At 38.2% G+C, this 23,297-nt stretch overlaps 1 protein-coding gene across 7 annotated transcripts in view; it reads left to right on the forward strand.

The window, feature by feature from the left end:
• Nucleotides 1-23,297, forward strand: part of MYO5A (myosin VA) — a 95,253-nt gene that overhangs the window by 62,393 nt on the left and 9,563 nt on the right. The window contains exons 20-34 of one of the 7 annotated variants that reach the window (XM_085234350.1): nt 353-509; nt 3,990-4,229; nt 4,704-4,952; nt 6,082-6,175; nt 6,988-7,136; nt 7,867-7,980; nt 10,153-10,296; nt 11,036-11,089; nt 11,690-11,917; nt 15,509-15,609; nt 16,154-16,234; nt 18,070-18,268; nt 20,422-20,496; nt 22,074-22,167; nt 23,082-23,228. In XM_085234350.1, the coding sequence (XP_085090476.1) occupies nt 353-509; nt 3,990-4,229; nt 4,704-4,952; nt 6,082-6,175; nt 6,988-7,136; nt 7,867-7,980; nt 10,153-10,296; nt 11,036-11,089; nt 11,690-11,917; nt 15,509-15,609; nt 16,154-16,234; nt 18,070-18,268; nt 20,422-20,496; nt 22,074-22,167; nt 23,082-23,228 (2,126 nt within the window). Of the gene's footprint in view, nt 1-352; nt 510-3,989; nt 4,230-4,703; nt 4,953-6,081; nt 6,176-6,987; nt 7,137-7,866; nt 7,981-10,149; nt 10,297-11,035; nt 11,090-11,689; nt 11,918-15,508; nt 15,610-16,153; nt 16,235-18,069; nt 18,269-20,421; nt 20,497-22,073; nt 22,168-23,081; nt 23,229-23,297 lie in introns of all 7 variants that reach the window. The other 6 variants (XM_085234349.1, XM_085234352.1, XM_085234351.1 and 3 more) reach the window with 6 other exon arrangements.

A 23,297-nucleotide genomic window follows, 5' to 3' on the forward strand; every position in this document is an offset into this window, starting at 1 on the left:
CAAACATTTTCTACAGGGTGAGTTTAGGAGAGAAAGTTTGGAAGCAGAAATAAGTTTGAAGCTGGAGAAGAGGTGATGAGAAACGAAACTGAATTTATTTTGCCAACTCTGTAGCACATTTTCTAGAACAAGTGAAAACAACTCCTGGAAAACCTTGCAAGGTTTCTGTTCATCTTTCTGTTGTACTGCTGTACAGTAAAATAGCAAGTCAGTATGTGGTACTGCTGACAACTCTAGGAAGAAACTCAAGGGAAGTATGTAGTTCTTGAGAAAGTGAGTAATTTACAAGATGTAAAAACCAGTATTAAAAAATTGGAAAACAGTTACAGGTATTGTAATCTTTCTTGCATAGCTATGCCAAGTTCCTACGGAGGACACGGGCTGCCATCATTATTCAGAAGTTCCAGCGCATGTATGTGGTCCGCAAAAGATACCAGTGCATGCGAGATGCTACTATTGCTCTTCAGGCTCTCTTAAGAGGTTACTTGGTCAGAAACAAGTACCAAATGGTAAGAAATAATGTTTTACTCCTTTACTCTAATTTTATTTCCACGTACCTTCAGAATGAAGCTGCTCTCTGGTGTCCCCTTGGGAACCTACATGCTGTTATGCATAATGCACAAACAAATGGTTGGAGAGGCAGCACCTGGAAATTAGAAAGTTCTGATACTGTAATCAATGAACTACTCATTTCAGAGGTATTCACATTGTCATCTAATATGAATGCATAGACTTTCCATGCAGTGAGTGAAGCATCTAACAAGGATTTACAGACTTGAGAAGGTGTTTTTGTTTGTTATATGGAATGTAGAGGCACTTAAAATAAATACTGAAAATAGATTTGTGTGGATATGCCTTCGTGAGTCCAAATCAGCATTGCTCACATAAGTATGCATATATGATGTGGTAGTATTCCTATTCCATTCCTAATTTCAGTGAATCTGTAAAACTGTGTAAGGGTTGAGAGAATATGTGAAGGACATGAGTGTTAGCAAGGAGATACCTGGAAAAAAAAAAAAAAAACAGATTAAAACTTTGACAAATTCTTGTGGGGTTTTTTTTGTGTTGATGTTGGCTTCATTTTGGAGATAAATTGCTATAATCCTGCCCTAGCAATAATGATAACATTTTCTTGACTGTCTTTGATAAAAAATAAAAATTGTTTTAAGGAAATTATAATTTCCTTTTCAATGGTTATAGAACTGGAAACAGAATTATGATGATTCAGATGATTTGATTACAAAATGCCAGCTTGCGTGGCACTTCTCTGTGAGAACAGTTTGAAGTAGCATCCTTACCAGGAAGTTTGGAAACAAGCGATCCCTGATCAGAATTTCTAAGCTCCGTTTACTTTGCTTGACTCAGCAATTTTGTGAGGGTCTTTGCTTTTTTTAATTAGAATTCTTGACATCTTCAGTATTAGAAGCCGTATTTTATGTTGTAAGAATATATGTGTTCATAACCATGGTCTGACAGATATGACTGCTGACAGATATGACAGCAAGATGTAGGTCACAGCACAATGTGGGATAAAGGCTGTCCTTAGGAAAATGGTTCATCTGCAGGAGATGGTTCTGTAGACCTGAAGTTAGTCATGTCAGTGGAATATATTACATCTGTCCTGTAGCACGATGTTCTATAGATCCGTTTTATTCCCTGGTAATAGAAGTGGGTCAGTGGGCAGGGTGATGGTGGGTTGGCAGTTGGACTGAATGATCTCGGTAATCTTTTCCAACTTTAATGATTCTATGAGTCTGTTGTGGATTTCTGGAGGGATCACCATATGAAGTGGTTGTATTTGCCTGTCAGGGAATTTCCCCCTTGAGCAGTGAATTGTTCACCACAGTAAAACACAAAGTTCACAACACAGGTGGAAGGTGCATTAACTGCATCTGAGTTGTGGCATGTAGATATCGTCCTCATAAAGCTGCTATTTCACAAAAGCTGAGATACAGGGATGTCCAGAGACAGAAGCACAAGCTCTGCATGCTGTGCATGCAGAGGTAAACACATCTGTTCTGAAGTTCATGGTGATTGCAGTTGAGTGAAACTGAAAGGTTGTCCTGTGACTGCACCCTTGGCTGAGCTGTGACAGTACATAATATATGGTGCCCGTGTTGGTAGTTAGGATTGTGAAAGGTATCTGTTGTTGTTTTTATAACAGAGGACACAGGTTGGCAGTCACATGACTAACAGAAGGAATTTAAAATGGTTGAATCATCTGTTTCACACATCCCGGGGAAAGCTTCTGCCTGAGACTTTGCAATGTGCTTGTTCGCTTGAGAAGGAATTTAGTTCCTCCAGAACTTTTGTATCAGGTTATCAGGTTATATTTTCCAGGAGAAAATACCTGATAAATTAAGTGACTTTTCTGATACTCTCACTTTGGAGTGTACTGTTTCATCACTGGATTGCATGGGTGTGAGAATTCACTGGCAGATGAGGACCATCCCTGCACAATGGAGGTACTCTATGGGACTTGCTGCTTTCATGCTCCAGGTGACAATGCTGCTGCAAGCTAGTTGTATCTTAGTTATTAGGGCATCTGTGGGTAACCTGGAAGACTATTTCAGGAAGCACGTATGGAGGAGGCAGGAGTGCTAAGTGTGTTACTCGCAGTCAGAAGGACTTTGGCTTTTGACCTTGCTGTAGTTTCTAGGGATCTATTTCCTTACCAAGCTGTGCTTTGGAATTGAACACTGGTATTTCAAGTCCTCGTTTTTTTCTTTAAAAATGAATGCTAAGGCAGAAAGCTTCTATTTCTTAGAATATTGCTATTTGCCAGTGAACCTTTCAAATTCATTGATCTGAAAATGTAATGCTTTTAACACATTTCAGTTCATTTGCTAAGAAGTGTAAAATACAATAAAATTTGATTACAGTACTGGTTTGCTTTATCAGCTTTGTGGTAAATCATTGTAAGAATGTGAAATTGTGTGTGATCTTTAAGCTGCCAAATCCAGTAAGTAACACAAGATCTTAAATAGTTTTGCTCTTTAGAATAAACTGTTTAATTTGCAGAAGTTTTATTAAATGAATTCTGGAGTTCTCAGAGTCCTGGAAGCCTTGTGGGATTAGACATGCTCTCCCAGCATAGCTGTGGTCTACAGGAATTCAGGTGCTCCAGACCTAGGGGATCACTGATTGGATCCATGAGTGAAGGATCCAGAAATGCATGGTAGAATCTTCCTAGTAGAAATCTCTGGCTGATTTCTTGATTATGCTTCATTAAAGTGACTTTTTAAAAATAGTTACAACTAATTATTTATTTTTTGTACATCTCAAATCTGTAACTGAAAATTGTGCCATCAAATGCATTGGAAATATTACAGTCTAAAATTTCTGGTTAAAATAAATAGAAAAATATTTTTCCAGCTGACAGGTATAAGGAATGGCAAGCAAAAAGAAAGAAAAGAAAAGAACACGTACTGGAACTTGTAGTTCAGTCATCTTAGGGTATGGCTGTTCTTACTAACAGCTGCTGTAATGTTCTTTGGGTTATAGTGTGTAATAGCTGCACTGTGTGTCAAGTGCAGTGATTTTATGCTGTGTATTGATGAATTCTGTGCTGCATATGTCAATGCTTTTAAGAAGTTTAAAAGTAAAAGAGACAGTAAAAAAACATTCTAGTCATCTGGATTGAATTTGTAATCTTGACAAAAGGTATAATGTATTTTTGTAATTTGCTTGATCTGACATCAGCAGAAATGAATGCTTGGTTCTTCAACATGTCTCTGGTTCTTTCCATGTTCTTAATTCTGTTTTTTTTTCTTTTTATTTTCTTTTGTCTTCCTTATTCCTGTCTTCTTTTACTGTTCTATTTTTAAAAAATTCATTTCAGATTCATTTCTTCTACATTTTGCCAGCAGTTTCTCTTTTCAAACTAAGGTGTCTCTATTTACATCATCTTTACACCTTTCATTATGGAGTCGATTTAACTGAGCAGGTGTAACTCTAATAGCACTTCTGGTGTTTTTTCTGAACTGTAGATGCTTCGAGAGCACAAGTCTATCATTATTCAGAAACATGTAAGAGGCTGGCTGGCTCGAGTGCACTACCATAGGACCTTGAAGGCAATCGTGTACTTGCAATGCTGTTACCGGCGCATGATGGCCAAGAGGGAGCTGAAGAAACTGAAGATAGAGGCTCGGTCTGTGGAACGCTACAAGAAGCTTCACATTGGCTTGGAGAACAAGATCATGCAGCTGCAGCGGAAAATTGATGAACAGGTAAAGCTCAGGGAAGACTTTCAGTTTGGAAGTCTTGTCTTTTCTTCTGTAGCACTGGGTATTCACTGCAAATCTCTGCTGAATAATGCTGATAGAAGAGAAAAGTAGACAGCAGTTGAACTGAAATCTTCAAACACCTGTTTGTATCTCTCAGAAGCACTGAGAGAAAGCATCTGCTCCTTTAGCTTCAGTCTTTCATAGGAAGCACTCCAGTTTTCAATTGAAGGGGAAGGTGATGTGATGAAGTTTGGTGTTTGTGGGCTCTTCGTTTGATTTTAGTTTAATACAGTGATGTGTAAACTTAGAGACTGGACTGTTCTGTCACTTCTTTGAGCAGTTCTCCTGCAAAAAGACTGAAAAGGAGAGAACTGCTCTCTTGTTCCCCTGTCTTGGTATATTCTGTAAGCAACCAGAAAGATTCCTTAAACCAGAACTTCTCCAACTGCTACGATGTCTCTTTTGTGTTTTGCAAAGAACAAAGAGTACAAATCTCTGCTGGAGAAGATGAATAACCTGGAGATCACATACAGTACAGAGACAGAGAAGCTTCGGAGTGATGTGGAGAGGCTTCGTATGAGTGAAGAGGAAGCTAAGAATGCAACCAATCGTGTTCTCAGCCTTCAGGAGGAGATTGCCAAGCTCCGGAAGGAGCTGCACCAGACTCAGACTGAGAAGAAGACAATTGAGGAATGGGCAGACAAATACAAACATGAAACTGAGCAGGTAAGGTTATGCAGTCTCAGCTGCATGAACAGACTTACAGGAACTTGGTGTCCACTCACGTTTTGTCAGACTGAACTGCTTTGGTTGTATGTCTGGTATTTTAACAGTATTTTTAATTAGTGTTATAGCTGTACAACAATAAATAGGTCTGATAGCTAAATAATTGCACCTGTACTTGAAGAATATGGTAAATTAAATTTACATATTGTGTGTAAATACATGTTCTTGGTCTATTCAGATTTTTATACTGAAAGAATTTGCCAATCTGAATACCCAAGCTCACTCAATTAGTGCAAGATAGCACATCATACAAAGAAATCATTTTACCTACCTAGAGAGTACAATTGTATAGATGTCTGAAATCAGTTTCATACACCATATTAAAAGAGTACCTACTTAAATCTTGTCTATTTTAAATAATTAGCCTGCTGAGCTCACGTATGTATAGGCACTCTAGTTAAACAGGTTTTGACTAACCCCTTATCTGTGCTTTAAGTACAAATCTAGCAAACAAGTTGTTTACTGTTACAGTTACTTGTTGATATGGAGCAAGTTTTGAGTATTGGAAGAGCCATTCTATCATTATGTGGTGCTGCCATGATGCATTTCAAGACTAGTTGAATGAAAAGAAAAAATACTAATTGATGAAACAGAGTGAATCTGATATATCTATAAACAGAGGCAAATGAGTAACTGGCAAACCTGAGCATAGTTGAAGTGGCACAGCTTTTGGGTGGATGTTAGATTACTGTGTTAACAAATGCAAAGGAATATACAAGAGAGCTACCAAATCTGTTCCTGTTTTAGGAAGATATTTTTTTAAGAAATAAATTACATCTTTGGGACTTCACTGGAAAATGTTATGGCATAATGGAATAGTGTAAGGCAGTTTCGGCATCTGATCAGAAATGGAATAAGTGCAAAATGTGTGGGAGAATTTGAGGTGAGGTGTATATAGGAAAGTAATTTGAGAAATGAATATGTCACAACTTAGCCCACAGATTTAATTCTCTGAGAGACCATTAAAAGCCTAAATATTTGAACTCTTACAACAAGGATGTAATTGCTGTTGGAGCTGTTGAAGGAAGATGAAGTGCATTCTGAGCCAGATATTTTATTATCTCTCCAGCTGGTATCAGAACTGAAAGAGCAGAACACATTACTGAAAACAGAAAAGGAGGAGCTGAACCGCCGCATCCATGACCAAGCAAAGGAGATAACAGGTTGGTGCTATTCTCTTTGCTCATGTTTGCTTGTAAAGCAACACTCTACTGGCTAAATTGGGCTAATCTGCTGTTTTGTATTCCTTATTAGATTAATGGTTTAATTTCTTTGTTGTAACTCTCATATGTCAGAAATATTTACCGTTTGAGTTTTTCACTGTGAATTTAGGATCTTTTAGGTGATGATTCTTGTTGCAAAGTTTTACCTTGTAAAAGAAGGCTCTGATGTTTAATTCAATGAATCTACTGCAGCACAGTTTTCCAGTGTGATTTACTAATTGTGAAAGCAAATGTTGTGGTCCCTGTGTAGGCAGACACATGAGTGCCTGATGCTTTCCTCATTAAAAGGTGTAAGTTTGAGCCAAAATTTCTGAGCCCTACCAGCTGCTGTGGCAACTGCTGCTACCACTGTGCAGACAGTGGCCAGAAAACCATAGCTCTAGATGTGAAGATTATGATGGAAGCAGCTGTGATGAGGAGTGCTTGACTTGTAGAACATCTCACATTTTGCTTTTGAAATAATGCAACGTTGGCCTGGTCCCTCTTCCTTCTCCCTCCTGGCATTGCTAATGAAAGCCAGAAGCAGAAAAACTGACTGAGTGAGCCATTCTGTGCTTATCGCAGTAAGTCTTTGGTCTTTCATATATCTAGCTTGATCGTTGCCTACAGAAGCACAAATACCACAAACCTGCTTCACATAGCAGGATGCATTCTGTATATGTTCCTGGTGCAGTCCTATACCTACAGGATGGATGAGCTGCGTGATAGGTAGAACTGGAGTTCTCACTTTGGGTTCCTGTTCTCTGTGACAGAGACAATGGAGAAGAAGCTAGTGGAGGAAACGAAGCAGTTGGAGCTAGACCTGAATGATGAAAGGTTACGGTATCAGAACCTGCTGAATGAGTTCAGCCGCTTGGAGGAGCGGTATGATGATCTCAAGGATGAAATGAACTTAATGGTGGTGAGTGGCTAAACATGTGTGAAGTCAAAAGCTGTTCACAAATGTTTTTAGAATCTATGGGTGTAATTTTGTAAAAACCGTCTAGTTTTTACTATACCTGAAAACAGACTTTGTTGTTTTAGTTATTGATTAATAAGATTTGCTCAGGCAAAACAAATGCATTTAAAATAGTTGATTTTTTTTTTCTCATTTATTTTCATTTTTGTGGTAAAAGACTAAATTTCTGCTTGGTCTTTGCTAGGGATAATGCATATGCCCTCAGCCCTTACTTTGCCTTGAAGTTATTCACACGTTTAAGGCTATTTGTACCACATTGAGCTAGTATTAAATTTTTGATAGCTCTACGAATATTATATGGGCAGGACGAAAAAATGTTCCTCACTCCAATGTCTGGAAATCTAAAGAATTTCTGCTTGTGTTTTTCTACCCTGACTGAACCTTTCCTGTAAAATGAGCTTTTCTTTCCCACGAAATGCTGCACTGCTGCTTGATTCTGCTTCCTGCAGCAATATTTGTTAGCATAGCATCTGATCTGTCTACATAGATTTGTTTGTGAACTACTTCTCATAGATTTAGGTTGCACAAGAGACCAGAATCAAGTACATTTACTTGTAAATTGTGGTAGCTGTGGAATAATACCAAATATATTACAAGCTAAGTTTTAGGTATGAAGAGACAGTCACAGGAAAAAAACATACAGTGGCATTGATTTGTTTAATTTGCATTCCAGAGCATCCCCAAGCCTGGACACAAAAGAACGGATTCAACTCACAGTAGCAATGAATCTGAATATACTTTTAGCTCTGAGATCACAGAAGCAGAAGACTTACCATTGAGGATGGAGGTAATGATTAAAAAAAAACAATACAACAGAACTTTTCATTGATCAATGATTGAGTTCATTCCTATCTCTTTTTTTTTGTGTATGTGCTTGTGAACACTATATATTGAGAAATCTAATGCTAAATCTGTCTAGTTTCCGATTCCTTTTTGAGAGTAGCTCATTCTGTAGTTAGCTGTAATTCTATTTAAAAAGGCTTTGTGAAAGAATGCTTTGAATTCTTTCACATCACAGAAAAATGCAGAGTAAACACTTGGTCCTCCAATTGTTTTGCATCTGGAAAAACATTTGCCTGCCAGTGTTTATAAGCACAATCAACTTTTCACCACAAAGTAGGAACTCAGAAAACCAATGAGAGTTCTTGAGAAGTCTGTATACCATATATTTCAAGGATGAAAAGAGACAAGGTGGCAGGCTGCACTCTTAGGATGCTCAAGAAATGTATTCCCTGTTTGGGGTGAGAACCTCACATCAATTCGTTTTTTCTCCGTTTCACACAGACAAATAAAACTCAGAAAATATACTATCCCTTGGAATATGGAGTAACACAAATCACAGATTATTTTAAAATATTCAATAATATGATTCTCTTTAATGAATAATAACCATCAATAATTGTTTTGCATCTCCAAGCCTTCTCTGTATATTCCAAGGCAACTGTACGTTTTGTCCCTCTCAGTCCCACAGGAGTGGGACTACTAACACAGCAACAGGCTGTCCGGTTTGTGCTCTGACTGTGCTTGGCAGTTGGCAGATGCAAAGTTTTTTTGTGCATACCGGAGATTTCTATAACTGTGAGCAATCACAGAGCTCCCTCTGTTTGCCCTCTCTCTAGGTTAGTTATCTCCATGACTTGTTTTACAGGCTGTTTTTGAAAGCATCCTCAGAAAGTGATTTTCCACCAGGGATGCAAACACCACAACACATTCATGCTGACATGTATTCTGAGCAGTATCTTTCACAATTTTGCTTTCTCATTTACATTTTCCACCTTGCAAAATTATTTCAGAAAGATGCTCCCATCTTTATAGGCAGTTCAGAAAAGGACAGTGCAACTGCGTGTGATTGGATTTTACTTACAAGCCAAATAGCATCTTTTCTTTTGGCTAACAGACTCATTTAGTTGTTATTCTAGAGCCAATTTTGGTGATTTTATTTTTCTTAACATAAATGGAAAGAAAAAAATAGTAACAGTAGCATGAATAAGTGCAGCACTGGGAAGATTAAATCTATATTCTCTTTAATATATGCTGTTAATTTTAAGGGAGTAATGATACAAAACCATACCACAAAAACAGACACTATGTCATTATGAAACAATAAAGCCAGCAACCTGAAAGTCCATTTTCTTTTTCCTGAGCTGCCAGTGTAGTTTATGAGCCTTCCTCTCAGCAGTGAGAGATGAAGTGGAAATGGCTGTACTTGCTTATCTGCTAAGTCATTATTATTAATTTTCTAGTTCCTTTTCTAGGCTTCAAAATTTTACGGCGCACTTCATAGTAAATGCTTTAATCTTCTTGCTACATAAAGTACAAAATGGCTGATGAACAGTTTTTTATGGACCTTCAGATGGCAAATGCTGGTCCTTGCCCAGAAAATGTTGAGAAAGCTAGTCCCAGAACAGGCTGTTTAATTAGCATAATAAAAGGAAAAAGGCATGAAATATATCTCCTAGAACCTTTTTATGTCATCCCACTAAATTACCTTGGTTAGTCATGGATCTAAACCTATACTCGTCAGAGAGAGTTCTCTGTATCTGAAGAACTCACAGGAGAGATAATTTGAAATGGGGAGAAAAAACAGAAAAAGCATTGGTTTCCAGTTGCTTTCCAAATGATTCTAACCACAGACATTTTTTTCTCCTTCCCCTCCAAACAAGTAAGATTAAAAGGTATGCTTAATTATAGACTGCTGTCTGCTAGATTGTCCCTGGTGCTTCCTTTTGCTAGGCTGTAGGCATAGATATGTTTTATGTGAGTAGATCCTTTTTTGAAATAGCATTCTGACAGCTGATGGAACGTTTTAGATGCCAGTAGTGAACTCTCAGAATCAAGTAACATTTCTGTGTGTCATTTCTTTTCCCCAGTCTGTTTTCCCTTTTTTACTTACAGTAGATCTTCCTTTAGCTCTGGAAGTGGAATACGTCTTGACTTCCTTCTGTTCTTCCTAAAGCAGGAGCCAAGTGAGAAAAAGGCGCCATTGGACATGTCTCTGTTCCTCAAGCTGCAGAAACGGGTTACGGAGCTGGAGCAAGAAAAGCAATCCCTGCAGGATGAACTGGACAGAAAGGAAGAACAGGCTCTTCGTGCCAAAGCTAAGGTGTCCTCCTTCTAGCTGATCAAATGCTGACTGCAGAGTATCTCTGATGAAATATCAGCTGTGCAAATGCTGACTGGCTTTTACTAAGTCCTTCTCTTCTCCTAGTACTTGCTTTATTTTACCACACGTTTTATGCCTGGTACTCAGTACTGTCAGGACTTAGTACTAGCTACTGATGATTTACTTTTCCAAGGTTTCTGAGATCCTATGATGGAAGTTAAAAGGAACCAAATGCACTGGGACTTTGGTGTTTTGTTTATTGAGGAATGAAAATATAACAACCAACTTAAATTTTGGGGAGAATAAGTAATTGGTAATTTTAGGCAGAATAAGTGCTTTAAGCAGAGTCAAAATGCTGAGATTAGACAAGCTTGCTTAGCAGATTTTAATTGTAATTCTCTCATGTGGCTTCATTAAGTATTTGTAAAAATATTAAACTAGTTTTGGCATTTGTTTCAACAGTGAATATCTTAAACATTCTGGCACTCATTGGCTCTGTTTCATTATCTGTGACAGGAACATGATTTTATTTACATTAACCAATTATATGTCTTCAACACACAATTAAGTGAGACCATGCCAATATTCAACTTAAGTGCTCAGCAGTACCAGAATGAGCATTTTTCAGTTCTATAGGAAAAAATTTTCAGCTCCCTTTCCTTTTCCTGCCCCAACAGAAAGGATTGCTTATTTTGCTTATTCCTTTGTTTTTTCACACTTAATCTGTGTTCTTTCACAGGAGGAGGAAAGGCCTCCAATAAGAGGTGCAGAGTTGGAGTATGAATCGCTCAAGGTAAATCTAAGAAGGAGCTCTTTGTTATTTTCTAGTGAATATATTGCCAACAATTATATGTGCTGGTGTAGTACGTTACATCAGCTCTGCTGTTTCAGAATATTAGCTAGAAAAACTAGAATTAAAATTCCCCAGAAAGTGTTTTGTTGTAAGATCACCTTTTTTTTTTTTAAGGTGTGGAGTGTATGATTGGAGCTTAGTGCAGCTTGCAAGTTAATTTGAGCAAAGATAGAGTGATAAATGTTGCTCTGTATTCCAAACATGTTCTTTAAATTGATACATACCTTAGGCCACTAACAATTAAAATATTTCTTAGTAACCCTGAATGATGCAGGATCTTCTTATCCTGTTGGCTGCTGTTTTGGGAGCTTACTTTGTTGTTGTTGTTATTAAGGGAAGAATAGGAGAAAAAAGGATTGTTGCTTCTTTTTTCTTTTCCCTTCAAATCTACCTGTACTACCATTCAGTCTAATGGTAGCCCTATCTGTGAAATCCTATCGGGCATGCAGCTGGGAACAGGGGAGGGATTGTTGGGTTTGTTCCAGTTGCTCAGCTTTTCTGCCATGCTGCTGGCTGATGGAATTGTCTCCATTTTTGCAGCGTCAAGAGCTTGAATCTGAGAATAAAAAACTGAAGAATGAGTTGAACGAGCTGCAGAAGGCCCTCACAGAAACACGATCCCCAGAAGTAACTGCTCCTGGTGCTCCAGCATACAGAGTTCTCCTGGATCAGCTGACTTCAGTAAGCGAAGAACTGGAAGTACGGAAGGAAGAAGTGCTTATCCTGAGGTCTCAGTTGGTTAGCCAGAAAGAAGCTATTCAACCCAAGGTAAATACCAGTCAAGAGGTTCACTGGGTAGTAAAGTTACGTTGTGTAACTCGCGTGCCTTATTTAATTTATCAGCCTGCTTGAAAAGGCAGAAAAAATTATCTACGTTTCAAAGCCTAAGTGTTAGCTGTTCATCCACTACTAGTGCATAAATTGCGGCAGTCCAAACTGGGAGACTGTTAATAAACCAACCTTGGGCTTATCTACCAGCTTCTCATGAAGATCATAGCAAGCTGTCAAATACAGACTGTCTGGCCGAGATCTCCCCAGACTCTTTTAATGATGCAGAAATGATTCTCGTTTGGAGCAGTATTGTATTTCTAGTGAGTTATGTAGTTTGACTGGGAAATTTACTGTGTTGTCAGGAATTCTTTTTAATTAATAGTCCAGCAGGAAATACGAGGATCAATTTCTGCTAAATCTAGGCGGGCTCATAAATGACTGCACACAAAAAGCAATAAAATTTTATAAAGATAACCTATGAAGATATATGAAATCCATATTATTGCTTGATAGGTGACGTGTTTTAGAAGAATAGATCACATCCCCTGAAGTGTATTTTCTAAAAAATAATAATAAAATAAAGCTATAATTCTGATGAGATACTTAGCAAAGTAATAGCTTTGAATATAAGTTATTTAATCTGAAAAGGTATCAATTAAACTAGTAACTAATCAGTTTCATTGAACTGAACTCTAGCATTTGTAACTGCAGAAGGGAATTAACAGATACATCTTCTCTTTCCTTCATTTACTGCAGAAATGTGTTTGTATTTGTCCAAAATGTGTTGAAAGTCTGTGATGCATGGAGGTGTACGTATCTTGTTTCAAATGATTTAATTATAAAGCAAACAAAACTCATTTTCCTATGATATTTTTAGCACTATAAGTGAATTTTTGAATAGAAATCCTTGAATAACTTATTCTCAGCGATGCTGGAACCAAATTGTTGTTTTTGCATTAGTTATGAGGAAAATGTGAAGATGACCAGTGGGACGGGTAACAGACAGTTTATTTATTAGATTGGACAGCTGCAGCTCAGACAAAATTTTCTAATGTTTTGTTCCTCTTCTTTCTTGCCTACCAATTTGATTGCCAGGAGGACAAGGTACATGTTATTTTCTACAACTGTTAACCAGAACTATTTAATGCAATCAAACAAACAAACAAACAGTGACAAATACTTGTGCTATCATTTCCCTGCCTTTCATATATAGCATACATGTATCATAGAATCATAGAAAGCCCTGGGCTGAAAAGGACCACAGTGCTCATCTGGTTCCAACCCCCTGCTATGTGCAGGGTCGCCAACCACCAGACCAGGCTGCCCAGAGCCACATCCAGCCTGGCCTTGAATGCCTGCAGGGATGGGGCATCCACAGCCTCCTTGGGCAACCTGTTCCAGTGCTGCACCACCCTCTGTGTGAAAAACTTCCTCCTAATATCTAACCTAAACCTCCCCTGTCTCGGTTTAAAACCATTCCCCCTTGTCCTATCACTATCCACTCTTGTAAACAGCCGTTCCCCCTCCTGTTTATATGCTCCCTGCAAGTACAGGAAAGCTATAGTGAGGTCTCCCCAGAGCCTTCTCTTCTCCAAACTAAACAAGCCCAGTTCCGTCAACCTTTCCTCATAGGAGAGGTGCTCCAGCCCTCTGATCACCTTAGTGCCCTCCTCTGGACTCCTTCCAAGAGCTCCATGTCCTTCCTGTACTGGGAGCCCCAGGCCTGGATGCACTATTGCAGATGGGGCCCCACAAGAACTGAGAAGAGGGGGATGATCACCTCCCTCTCCCTGCTGGCCACCCCTTTTTTAATGCAGCGCAGAACACAGCTGGCCTTCTGGGTTGCAAGCACACACTGCTGGCTCATGTCCAACTTTTCGTCCACCAGGACCCTCAAGTGCTTCTCCATAGGACTGTTCTCAAGGAGATGTTACCCCAGTTTGTATAAATACCTGGAATTGCCCTGACCCGAGTGTAGCATCCTGCAATTGGCCTTATTGAATCTCATTAGGTTTTCATGGGTCCATTTCTCCAGCCTGTCCAGGTCCCTCTGGATGGCTTCCCTTCCTTCCAATGTATCGACTGCACCACTCAGCTTGATGTATTTGAAGTTCTTCTTACTCCTTACTTTGCTGTTATTGAAAAACCGTTCTCATTATCCCTTTCTTTTGTCTCCTTTATCCCCATCTTCCCCTTCTGCACAAGGAAATAAGTTGCTTCAAAACAAGCTGATTTAACAACTTTGCACTGTTGGTTTATGTTAACCTGGACGTGAAAGGAAAGATCCATGAATCAGTCTGGTTGGCTCAATCAGTGTATCTTGCTTAATGTGTTTGAAGAGCAGGAGCAGCACTGTGATTTACAAATCAGATCTCTACAGCAAAATCTATACATTTCACAAAAGAATTCCTTGATAGGAAGATTACTTTATGGTGTTTGTTACCTTTGACATGCAGTGAGCACAGTCAGGACTCAAGTTGTAATCTGCAGATACTAGACAGGAATTGCTGAGTGTTTGATTAGAAAATTTAGTTGTAGATAGAATATTTGGGAAAATGAGGAACCAAACTGACTTTAAATGAGAGGTGCTAAGTGTTACAACTGTAACAATTAGAGTATTCTTGAGGATGTAAGAGTAACTAGCATTTTTTTCATTAGCACAGAAGTAATAAATACATGTTGCTAAGGCAATATTGGCAGTGTACAGTATTTTTACTGAGTATTGAAAGAATTGTAGAAAACTGACAAAGATCTCACTGTAATGTTGGGAATTATTTTTTGAGCAGCTTATATGTTTTATTGGTTTTCATATTAGATAACACAAATTGTATTAGGCATAAGAGAGCTGTTCTCCAAAATTTACGCCTGCAGAGTTGTTCCTTTGATAAATTTTACACAGGAAAATAGCACTTAATTGTTTTGAAAGTCAAAAAGAAAAGTCAGAATTACAGCTCTTATATTCGTTAGAGCATTCTGGTAATTATGCATGGCAATGACTAAGATCAGACTGGCTTAGCTGACTGCAAACACTGATTATTTATTTCAAGTTTTACTGAAGAAAAGGCAAAAGTGCCATAGTAACATTCAAAACTGAAACAAAAATTAGATTTTGATGATATCTAGCTTAAAAAATTTCCAGTCCTTGTAAATTATTGCCTGCTTTGTCAGAGCATTGAAAATATGTGAAGACTTTATTTATGAGATTTAGAAATAAAATTTAAAACAGAATTAAGCTGTATTTATAAACTTGTCACAAAATTATGCTGCTTGAATTTCAGTATGTAGTAATATTAACCAAATGCAAATCCATGATTTCATTTTCTTTTAGATGATAAAATAATGAAACAAGGTTTACAGATGTACCCAATCAGTAGATAGATGATATTTCAGCATGTAGTATGCGGTCATTTTAAAAGATATACCAAATGGTTTTAGAAGTTACAGACTAAACTCTTGTTCCTGAAGTACCCAAACTCATTCTAGCATGCCGCTTGGGTAGGGTCCCATGTGAGTAACGTGACAAAAACATGGGTTCAAAGAACAATTACATTGTTAAATTTACCCTGGAAATCCTCATTTCTTTTCCAGAATACCATGACAGATTCTACAATCCTCTTGGAGGATGTGCAGAAGATGAAAGACAAAGGGGAAATAGCACAGGCATATATTGGACTGAAGGAAACAAACAGGTACATGTTCTCTTTATTTCATTTACAGTCATTTGCAGTCTGATACCCTGAGCATATCATGTTCAATAGGTTGTATCTACCTTAGTGTAAATGCATAGAGAACACTTGTATTTGGGGTTATAATTTGATTTGATTAGTAAAACTGCTGTGTACAATATTTGAAAGGATTAAGAAACAATGGGGACATGTCAAATCATGATTCCTGGACTTGCACCTTCTTAGTCTTTAATCAGCTACATTGCTCAAACTGGGTTCTGTTCCACGTGCTGTTTTTTTTATTTTTGTCCAGTAGTAATCATGGTAGTCTGTCATAATATGTATATTGTAACAGCATGAACTGAGTAACACTTGGGCTAATGCCACAAGCTAAATTTCATCACTGGGAAGAAATACTTATAAACGGAGAGGTATTTCTCCAAGTTGCTTTATAGAATTGTTTTTTCTCTTTTATTGTAACTATAATTTAGTATGTAATGTCCTTAACATGTCATCTCATCACCATCATGTATCTCTCTTGTATTTTTTTAAACACTTTTCTTGGAAGGCAATCTCCCCAGGACTATCATATGCTGAATGAGGACGGAGAACTTTGGCTGGTTTATGAAGGGTTAAAACAAGCCAACAGGTTACCAGACTTCTCAGAATGGTTTTTTCTTCATTTGCACCTTCTCTTCTAGCTAACTGTGCCCCTTGCTTTGGCTACAGTATTTCTTTTTTGCTTAGAAAAAAATCTTTGTTGGATTTCCTCAAAGTTAATTGCCAAAGTTTTTGGCTTTCCACGTTATGTTATTTGAGAAGCTAAGATGGTGGCAACAAAGAATAGGTAATTCTCAAGAATACTTGCACAAAAATAGACTGTAAAATGCCAGAAGATCTGCAAGGGGAAGAGTTTTTTAACTGTGTATCATTTGTCTGCCTTTATGTTGGATATCAAAATTAATGTACTGTTGGAATAATTTCAGCATATTCTTAACTTCTGAATAGTTATGTCTTGCTCTCTTTATTCTGACTTGGGTTCAGTAAATGTAACATTATTCTCCCACACCTCTCTATGCAAGATCCAGAGTGTAGCAGACAAGAAGGGGAGCCCACAAGCAGAGAAGCAGTTGTTAGTTCATTGTGGTGCTGGCCAGACCTTGGTACAGTCACTGTGGCTGCTGCAAAACCGCATGCTGGTCATTGAGCAGCTCACCTGGTTAGGAAATGCAGTTCTGCTCTCTGTGTGTGACTGAGCCTCTGTAACATATCCTAGACTTCCAAAATGGTCATTGGTCACGTCCTGGCACAACACATTTGCAGTGCTGATTTTCTTAAATATACACATTTGGTAGCAGTAACTACAGAAGGAGCTATTTTGCAGCGAATGCTACTAACTGAAGTCTTTCCTTCCCTTGTGCTTACAAATTCTAAACCTAACACGGTCTGTGAAGGTGTAACTTAGAACAAGTGTTCTGCAGAGCAGAATGCTCGTGTGAGAGTGAGCGCTCCGCGCCTCATCCTTTTCATCCTAGCACTGTAGAGACAACAAGCTTTGTATTAATGGCAGAGCAATGCAGGTAAACGACTATTTGCCCTCGCGTGCTTGATCTGTCTGGTTACTAATAAATGTGGCTGCCTAATGCATATTTAAACCCTGAAAGATTGTCTAATTGAACACTACCAGTCTCCAGTAGTGTCACTTCCTGTGTGTGTATATTTATGAAATAATGAGTCAGAGCTCTTGGACAGTACCTTGCAAACATGAGTTAATCCACACAGCACTGCTTTGAAGGAGGCTCTTGCATGTTATTCCCGTTTCACATAAGAAGAATTTGAGACGTGATTTGCCCAAGGGAAAAGAGCAAGTCAGTGGCAAGGGTGAAACAGAGCTCCTGGATCCTGGTCCTGGGTTTGGTTCTTTAGTTAACCATTCCTGCACAAATGGCAAGCCCTACAATTCTGTGACAGGCCTCTTCAAAATGTTTACTTTCGTGTTAGAATATAAAGATTATTTATTGTTAATTGCAGTTGAATGGTTTCTGACTGAACAGAGTTAACTCTAAAAAGATTTTCCTTTGTTAGTATTGCAGAAACCTAGCTTAAGTATATAGACTGTCGTCATTTTACACAGTTGATATGATTTGGGTAGAGGTAAAACCTCTCTTGCCCCTTTACAAACAGGAGCAGTCTGTGAAGGCGTAGCAATACATTCCTTGCCACATTCTCAGCTGTACCATGCACAGTATGTGCTCCATCACAAAGGAAATGCAAAACATTGTCACAATTAGTTTCTCTCCACTTTTTGATCCCACAAACTTAATTTAATTAGAAGGCATACTGAAGGGTTTAAAGAGTACTCTGCCTTTTTCATTTTCCTTTGCAAGCCATTGCTAATTGTTCCTGAGCAGCAGCTAAACTCCCTCTGAGAATTTGGGATGTCTTACCAAGTGTGATCTTACAATTGCTGCTCAACTTCTTCAGGCTGCTGGAGTCTCAGCTGCAGTCGCAGAAGAAGAGCCACGAGAATGAGCTGGAGTCACTGCGAGGTGAGATCCAAAGTCTGAAGGAAGAAAACAATCGCCAGCAGCAGCTCTTGGCACAGAATCTGCAGCTGCCCCCAGAGGCCCGCATTGAAGCCAGTCTGCAGCATGAGATCACCCGGCTGACAAATGAGAACTTGGTAAGGGCAATGATGTTGTTGGAGCAGGCATGGAGTCTTACAAGCTTGTCTGTGCCTGTAAGTACTCACTGGTTTTCAGATGGCAGCCTCCTGTGAAAAAGCTGCTTGAGTGCAGGGATTTTATTTTTTTTTTAGATAAGCTAATGGAAGAAAGAAACTAGTGACTACTGATTAAGTCATATCATTTTGAGAACTTTCTTAGTTCGCAGCATAGAAAAAGCTCGTGAATCCCAGTACAAAAGTGCTGGTTTCAACTAATGAGTTTAATCATTCCTAAATAGAATCATTGATATGCATGGAACTTAAAAAAGAAAAAATATTATTGGCAAGCAGTGGAGTTTCCTCTGAAATATTATTTTGTTGAAAAATGCTGATGTAGTTCTTTAATTCTTCAGTGTAGCTTTTCTTCTCCTTTCCCTCCCTGCCTGAAGCTACACAGGTTATCCACTGTGTTATGAGCTCCAGGTATTCAGTGCTTTGCTCCAGAAAAAGAAATTTAGTTAGAAGTTAACTTAACTAACTTAACTAGTTGGGTGTTTGGTGTTCCTTGTTCACTGTACTTCATTTTTGTATGAAGAGAAGTCAGGTGAAATACCTTTTCCTGTGAAGGCATATGTTCATCATGTACAGGCTAGTTCATTTCTGGGGAAATTTTCAGCCCACGCTGAAAAATCATTGTCTTATCACTGTTCATTAGCTTGGAGTTCCTCTGTGTAAGTTCTTTTTAGTAGAATGCTCTAGGCTACATAGATTGCTCTGAAAGTAATGCCTCCTATTTATTTCCAGGGAAACTAGAACAAATATAAATAGCACAAGAGCACTGTTTGATAGAGCAGATTTGCAGCTTCAAAACACTATTTTTCTACAGTCACCACCATTAGCTATGCATTTTTGCCAGCAGTAATGAACAAGAGCCTGTGTGCTGTGCTTGTAAAAAATCTGCAGCTATGGAGGAGACCTGTGTCACAGCTGCAATGATAGTGTTGTTGCTGCAGTGTACCACCCAGCACCTCACTGTGCTCACATCCACTGTTTGATCTCCATAAAAGTTCAGCAAGTGTTGATGAGTGAAGGAATTCAGTTCCACCCCTTTGCTTCATATGTAATTCCATGTCAGACACCATTCTGTCAGACTGCCCTCTGCTGCCACCTGTCACACAGCAACAAAATTTGTAATGGAATATTGGTGGGAAGGTTCAACCTCTCTTGCTGTAGCACCAACATCAACCTTGGTGATGTGATCAACATAATAAAATAAGAGGCATTACTTTTGGAGCAGCCATTGTACTTCAGGGAGAAAATTCAGAGCTCTGAGTGGCATTGCTTTCTCTAAACAAGACAAGGTGCTGTTTAGGGAGTCTTTTCTGCTTATATATGTTACAGAAGTTTTCATTGTAAAACTGTTGTCTTAGGTCCGAGGTTCAGAGCAATATCCAGTTCAGCTTAATAGCTCTTGGAAAATTGATTGAAAATATGTTATACATGTACCTCAGTAGGAACTGACTCCTACTGGAAAAGGTAAATGGCGAATGTTTCCATCTTGGACAGCTCCCTCCTGCTGCTTAGTCGTGTGTTCTGAGTTTTAGCCTTTTTTCCACCGACAGAACAACTCATCACGTACTGAATTCCGAAGACAACAGTCACATAATTACATCCCAGAGGAGTTTTCTTTCTTTACAAATGCAGTGAATGTAATTTTACTTGTTAAATATAGACTCATTTGTTAGTATTTCACTACAAATATTTGAGTATTGCAGATCTGCTCCAAATTGGGAATAGGCTTCTTTTTCAATCCTAGCCCCAGAGTACAAATAATTTACAGGTTTCCCAGGTGTGATGTTAGCATAGCAGAACTTACTGCAATCCTGTCTTTACTAGCACAAGAAACTGTTCTTTCCAGAGTCTTGAAAAGATTATATCCCAGACTTCCACAGTGTTATTGTTGCCCATTTTTTAAAGACCTGACTTGTGTGCCTCATCTGCATTAGCTTCTGTCTGGGAGAGACTGGAGTCAGCACCACACCTAAGAACTAAACTGCTTCAAATTAGAGATCTTTGATCATGCATTAATCTGATTGCATTTATATAGTGCTAAATGAAGTATTAGTGTCTGAAAGGGAGGGGGAAAAACAATCCTGTACCTATTTTTACAGTTTTATGAGGAGTTGTATGCAGATGAACCCAAGAAGTATCAATCGTACCGGATTTCCCTTTACAAACGGATGATTGTATGTAGATCACATGAATCCTGCTTCCTTGTTGTCTCGTTTGCTATTTATGGAGCACTAATTAAAAAGCAGGCTGCCTCCCTTTCTGCCTTCCAAAGGAAATCCCCTGCAGAGAGCTTCATGATGCCAATTATATTCTTCACTGCTTTTCTTGTTAGTCTTAGTGTCCTCTGTGTCATCTGTGTCTCTTTTTGATGCACAGTTTTGCTACTAATATGTCTTGCACTGTGAGCAAAGCAGTTTCTTTTTTAATTCTACTTAATTCTGCCTCTACGCCTTGAAAAGGAGGTACGTGATGCAAAAGATGCTCAATTTTCAGGTCCACTCTTTGCTTTAAAACTTTGACACGTTTAAATACAGCTCAGCAAAATTGAGGCTTGATCATACAGATGCTTCTAAGGTTAATAATGCCTGCAAACGTAAGTAGCCAAATCTTAGCCTTCATTTTTTTTGGAGTTCTCCTTACAGTGCTGACAACTGGAGCAAATAAATCTGAATCAAAATACTTACAGAGATCTGTAATTAATATTTTTCAAACATGTGAAATCTGAAGGATAGAATTGGAAATAAAAAAATAATGTATCTGCATTAATAATTAAAAATGATAAACAGAGATAGCAGCATACCTGAACTTGAAGGAATGTAATTTATGAAATTCCAGATCTCACTGAGATGTGACATCTGTTAATTTGTGTAGTGTTTTCTTTTAGGAAAGATGCAGTATCTGTGGTGATAGTTCTAATGCAAGGGGCTCGTGGTCCCCTCTGTTCTTACGAGTGCAATGAAGAATCATACTTACAACAGTAAATTTCTTAAAAGCTTCTTTCAAATGCCTATTCTGGAATGGCTTTCAGATTTTTTTGAGCTGGAGGTTTTGCTTCCACAACAGGTCACAGAAGTTTTCTGGAGAGTGTTCTTTTGAAAGAAGAATACTGCTTTATTGCAATAATAGGTCTTTTAGGTACCAGGTGTTGTTCAAGAACAGAATACAAAGATGTTCTTTTAAAATCCCAGTTTCAGTGTAAGAAAATGTGGAAAATGTGATGATGCTAAATGATAGAGAGCATTATAAGATCTGTCGTATATTGAATGGTTTATGATTTTGGTGAATGTGAAGGCAAGTTAATTTCTTTTTGCATATATCTCTTTCATGTTCTTATAAAATGAGTAAGTTTGAATAATGAGTCAGTCCTGAAGGCATGAGTAGATGATGCAGAAATACAGGACAGCTGTTAAATAATAAAGAAAATCATGTCAGTGAGGCATTTGGAAGAGCAAGGAGGAAGCATTAGGGAGATGTTTGCAGCAAAATGCCTTTTGCCATGAGAACTGACCTAGTTTTGAGTGTTTGCAGAGTATACCTGCCTCAGAGCTTTGCCTTGTCGTGCTACACAACTTAATAACATTTGCAATATTTGTCTTCTGTTATAGGCAGTGTACCAGCTTGTAAACCTCAGCCAGCGGATGGCAACACTGTTCAGCTTTCCTCACCACTTTCTAGATTCTAACAGCACTGATTTTATGCCACGTTATGGCATTTTCTTATACCTTAATCTGTCTCTTATTTTAATTGACAGGATTTGATGGAACAACTTGAAAAGCAAGACAAAACTGTTCGCAAATTAAAGAAGCAATTGAAAGTATTTGCTAAGAAGATTGGTGAACTTGAAGGTACTTTTATATTTTGAGAGAAAGATTTTGTTTTACATTTTGTGATCCCGTTGTCATTATATCTAGCTGTCGTAGTGGCAAGGAGGTTGTGAGGGCTTCAGCAGCATTAGCCTCTGCTGATTGATTCCAGGAACAGGAGATCCACTCAGGGCTCCCTTTGTTCCTTTATAAAGCTGCAGGAAATTTGCCATCGTTTGAAAGCAGCGAGTAAGAGGAGGTTGATGTTTCTCTGAAGATGGAAGCCATTTAAAAATGTTACCTGGCCTATTTGTGTACTCAAAGATAGCATCTGTTTTTGTCAAGATGAAAGCGATATTAAATAAGAACCAGATAGAAAAAGTACATCCAGTTTTTCTTTGATTGTGAATTTCTTTATCACTGGAGCCAAGAATGCTGAGGTTGTCTTTTTTTGATTGAGGTTTCATTCTTGTGCTGGCGAGACTTGGGTATGAGAGCACTCAGATATGGACTAAGTTACTTCTATTTTTATGAGCTTCAAAGTGTGTTGCCTTAGATTCTCAAGACTGAAGAGACTGAGAGCTTGCCGTGTCTCTGCATAAGTAAAACCACTGTAATTGTTAAAAGCGATTAATAATGTTAAAAAGATAAAGTATTTGTTTTTAAATAATTCAGACCTTAATCTTTCTAAAGCTTTTTATGGCTGTCTGCTTTCTCCAGAAACAAGCTCAGTAACTTATCAATTCTTCAAAGGAAGAATGCTAACCCCAAGGTATATTTATAAAGAGTCAATCTTCTTGTTTAATGGGTTGCTAAGTGTTACCCTTAACCAAAAAATCACACTTTTCTTAGTTTTATATTTTACATTTCCTCATTAGAAATGTAAAACTTTCTTCCAGTATATGTTGGTTTCTCTGGAAGACATTGTAATGTCTCTTTTCATTTCCATTCTGAAGTGGGTCAGATGGAGAACATATCACCTGGACAAATCATTGATGAACCTATTCGTCCAGTTAACATTCCACGGAAGGAAAAAGACTTCCAGGGGATGTTAGAATATAAGAAGGAAGATGAACAGAAACTAGTCAAGAACCTTATATTAGGTAAGTGTCTTTCTCATTTGCAGCCTCCTTTGCTCTCACATACTCTGACAAATAAAGCAAATGATGAGA

Source organism: Meleagris gallopavo, chromosome 12, assembly GCF_905368555.1.
Source record: "Meleagris gallopavo chromosome 12, MGAL_WU_HG_1.1, whole genome shotgun sequence".
NCBI lineage: Eukaryota > Metazoa > Chordata > Aves > Galliformes > Phasianidae > Meleagris > Meleagris gallopavo.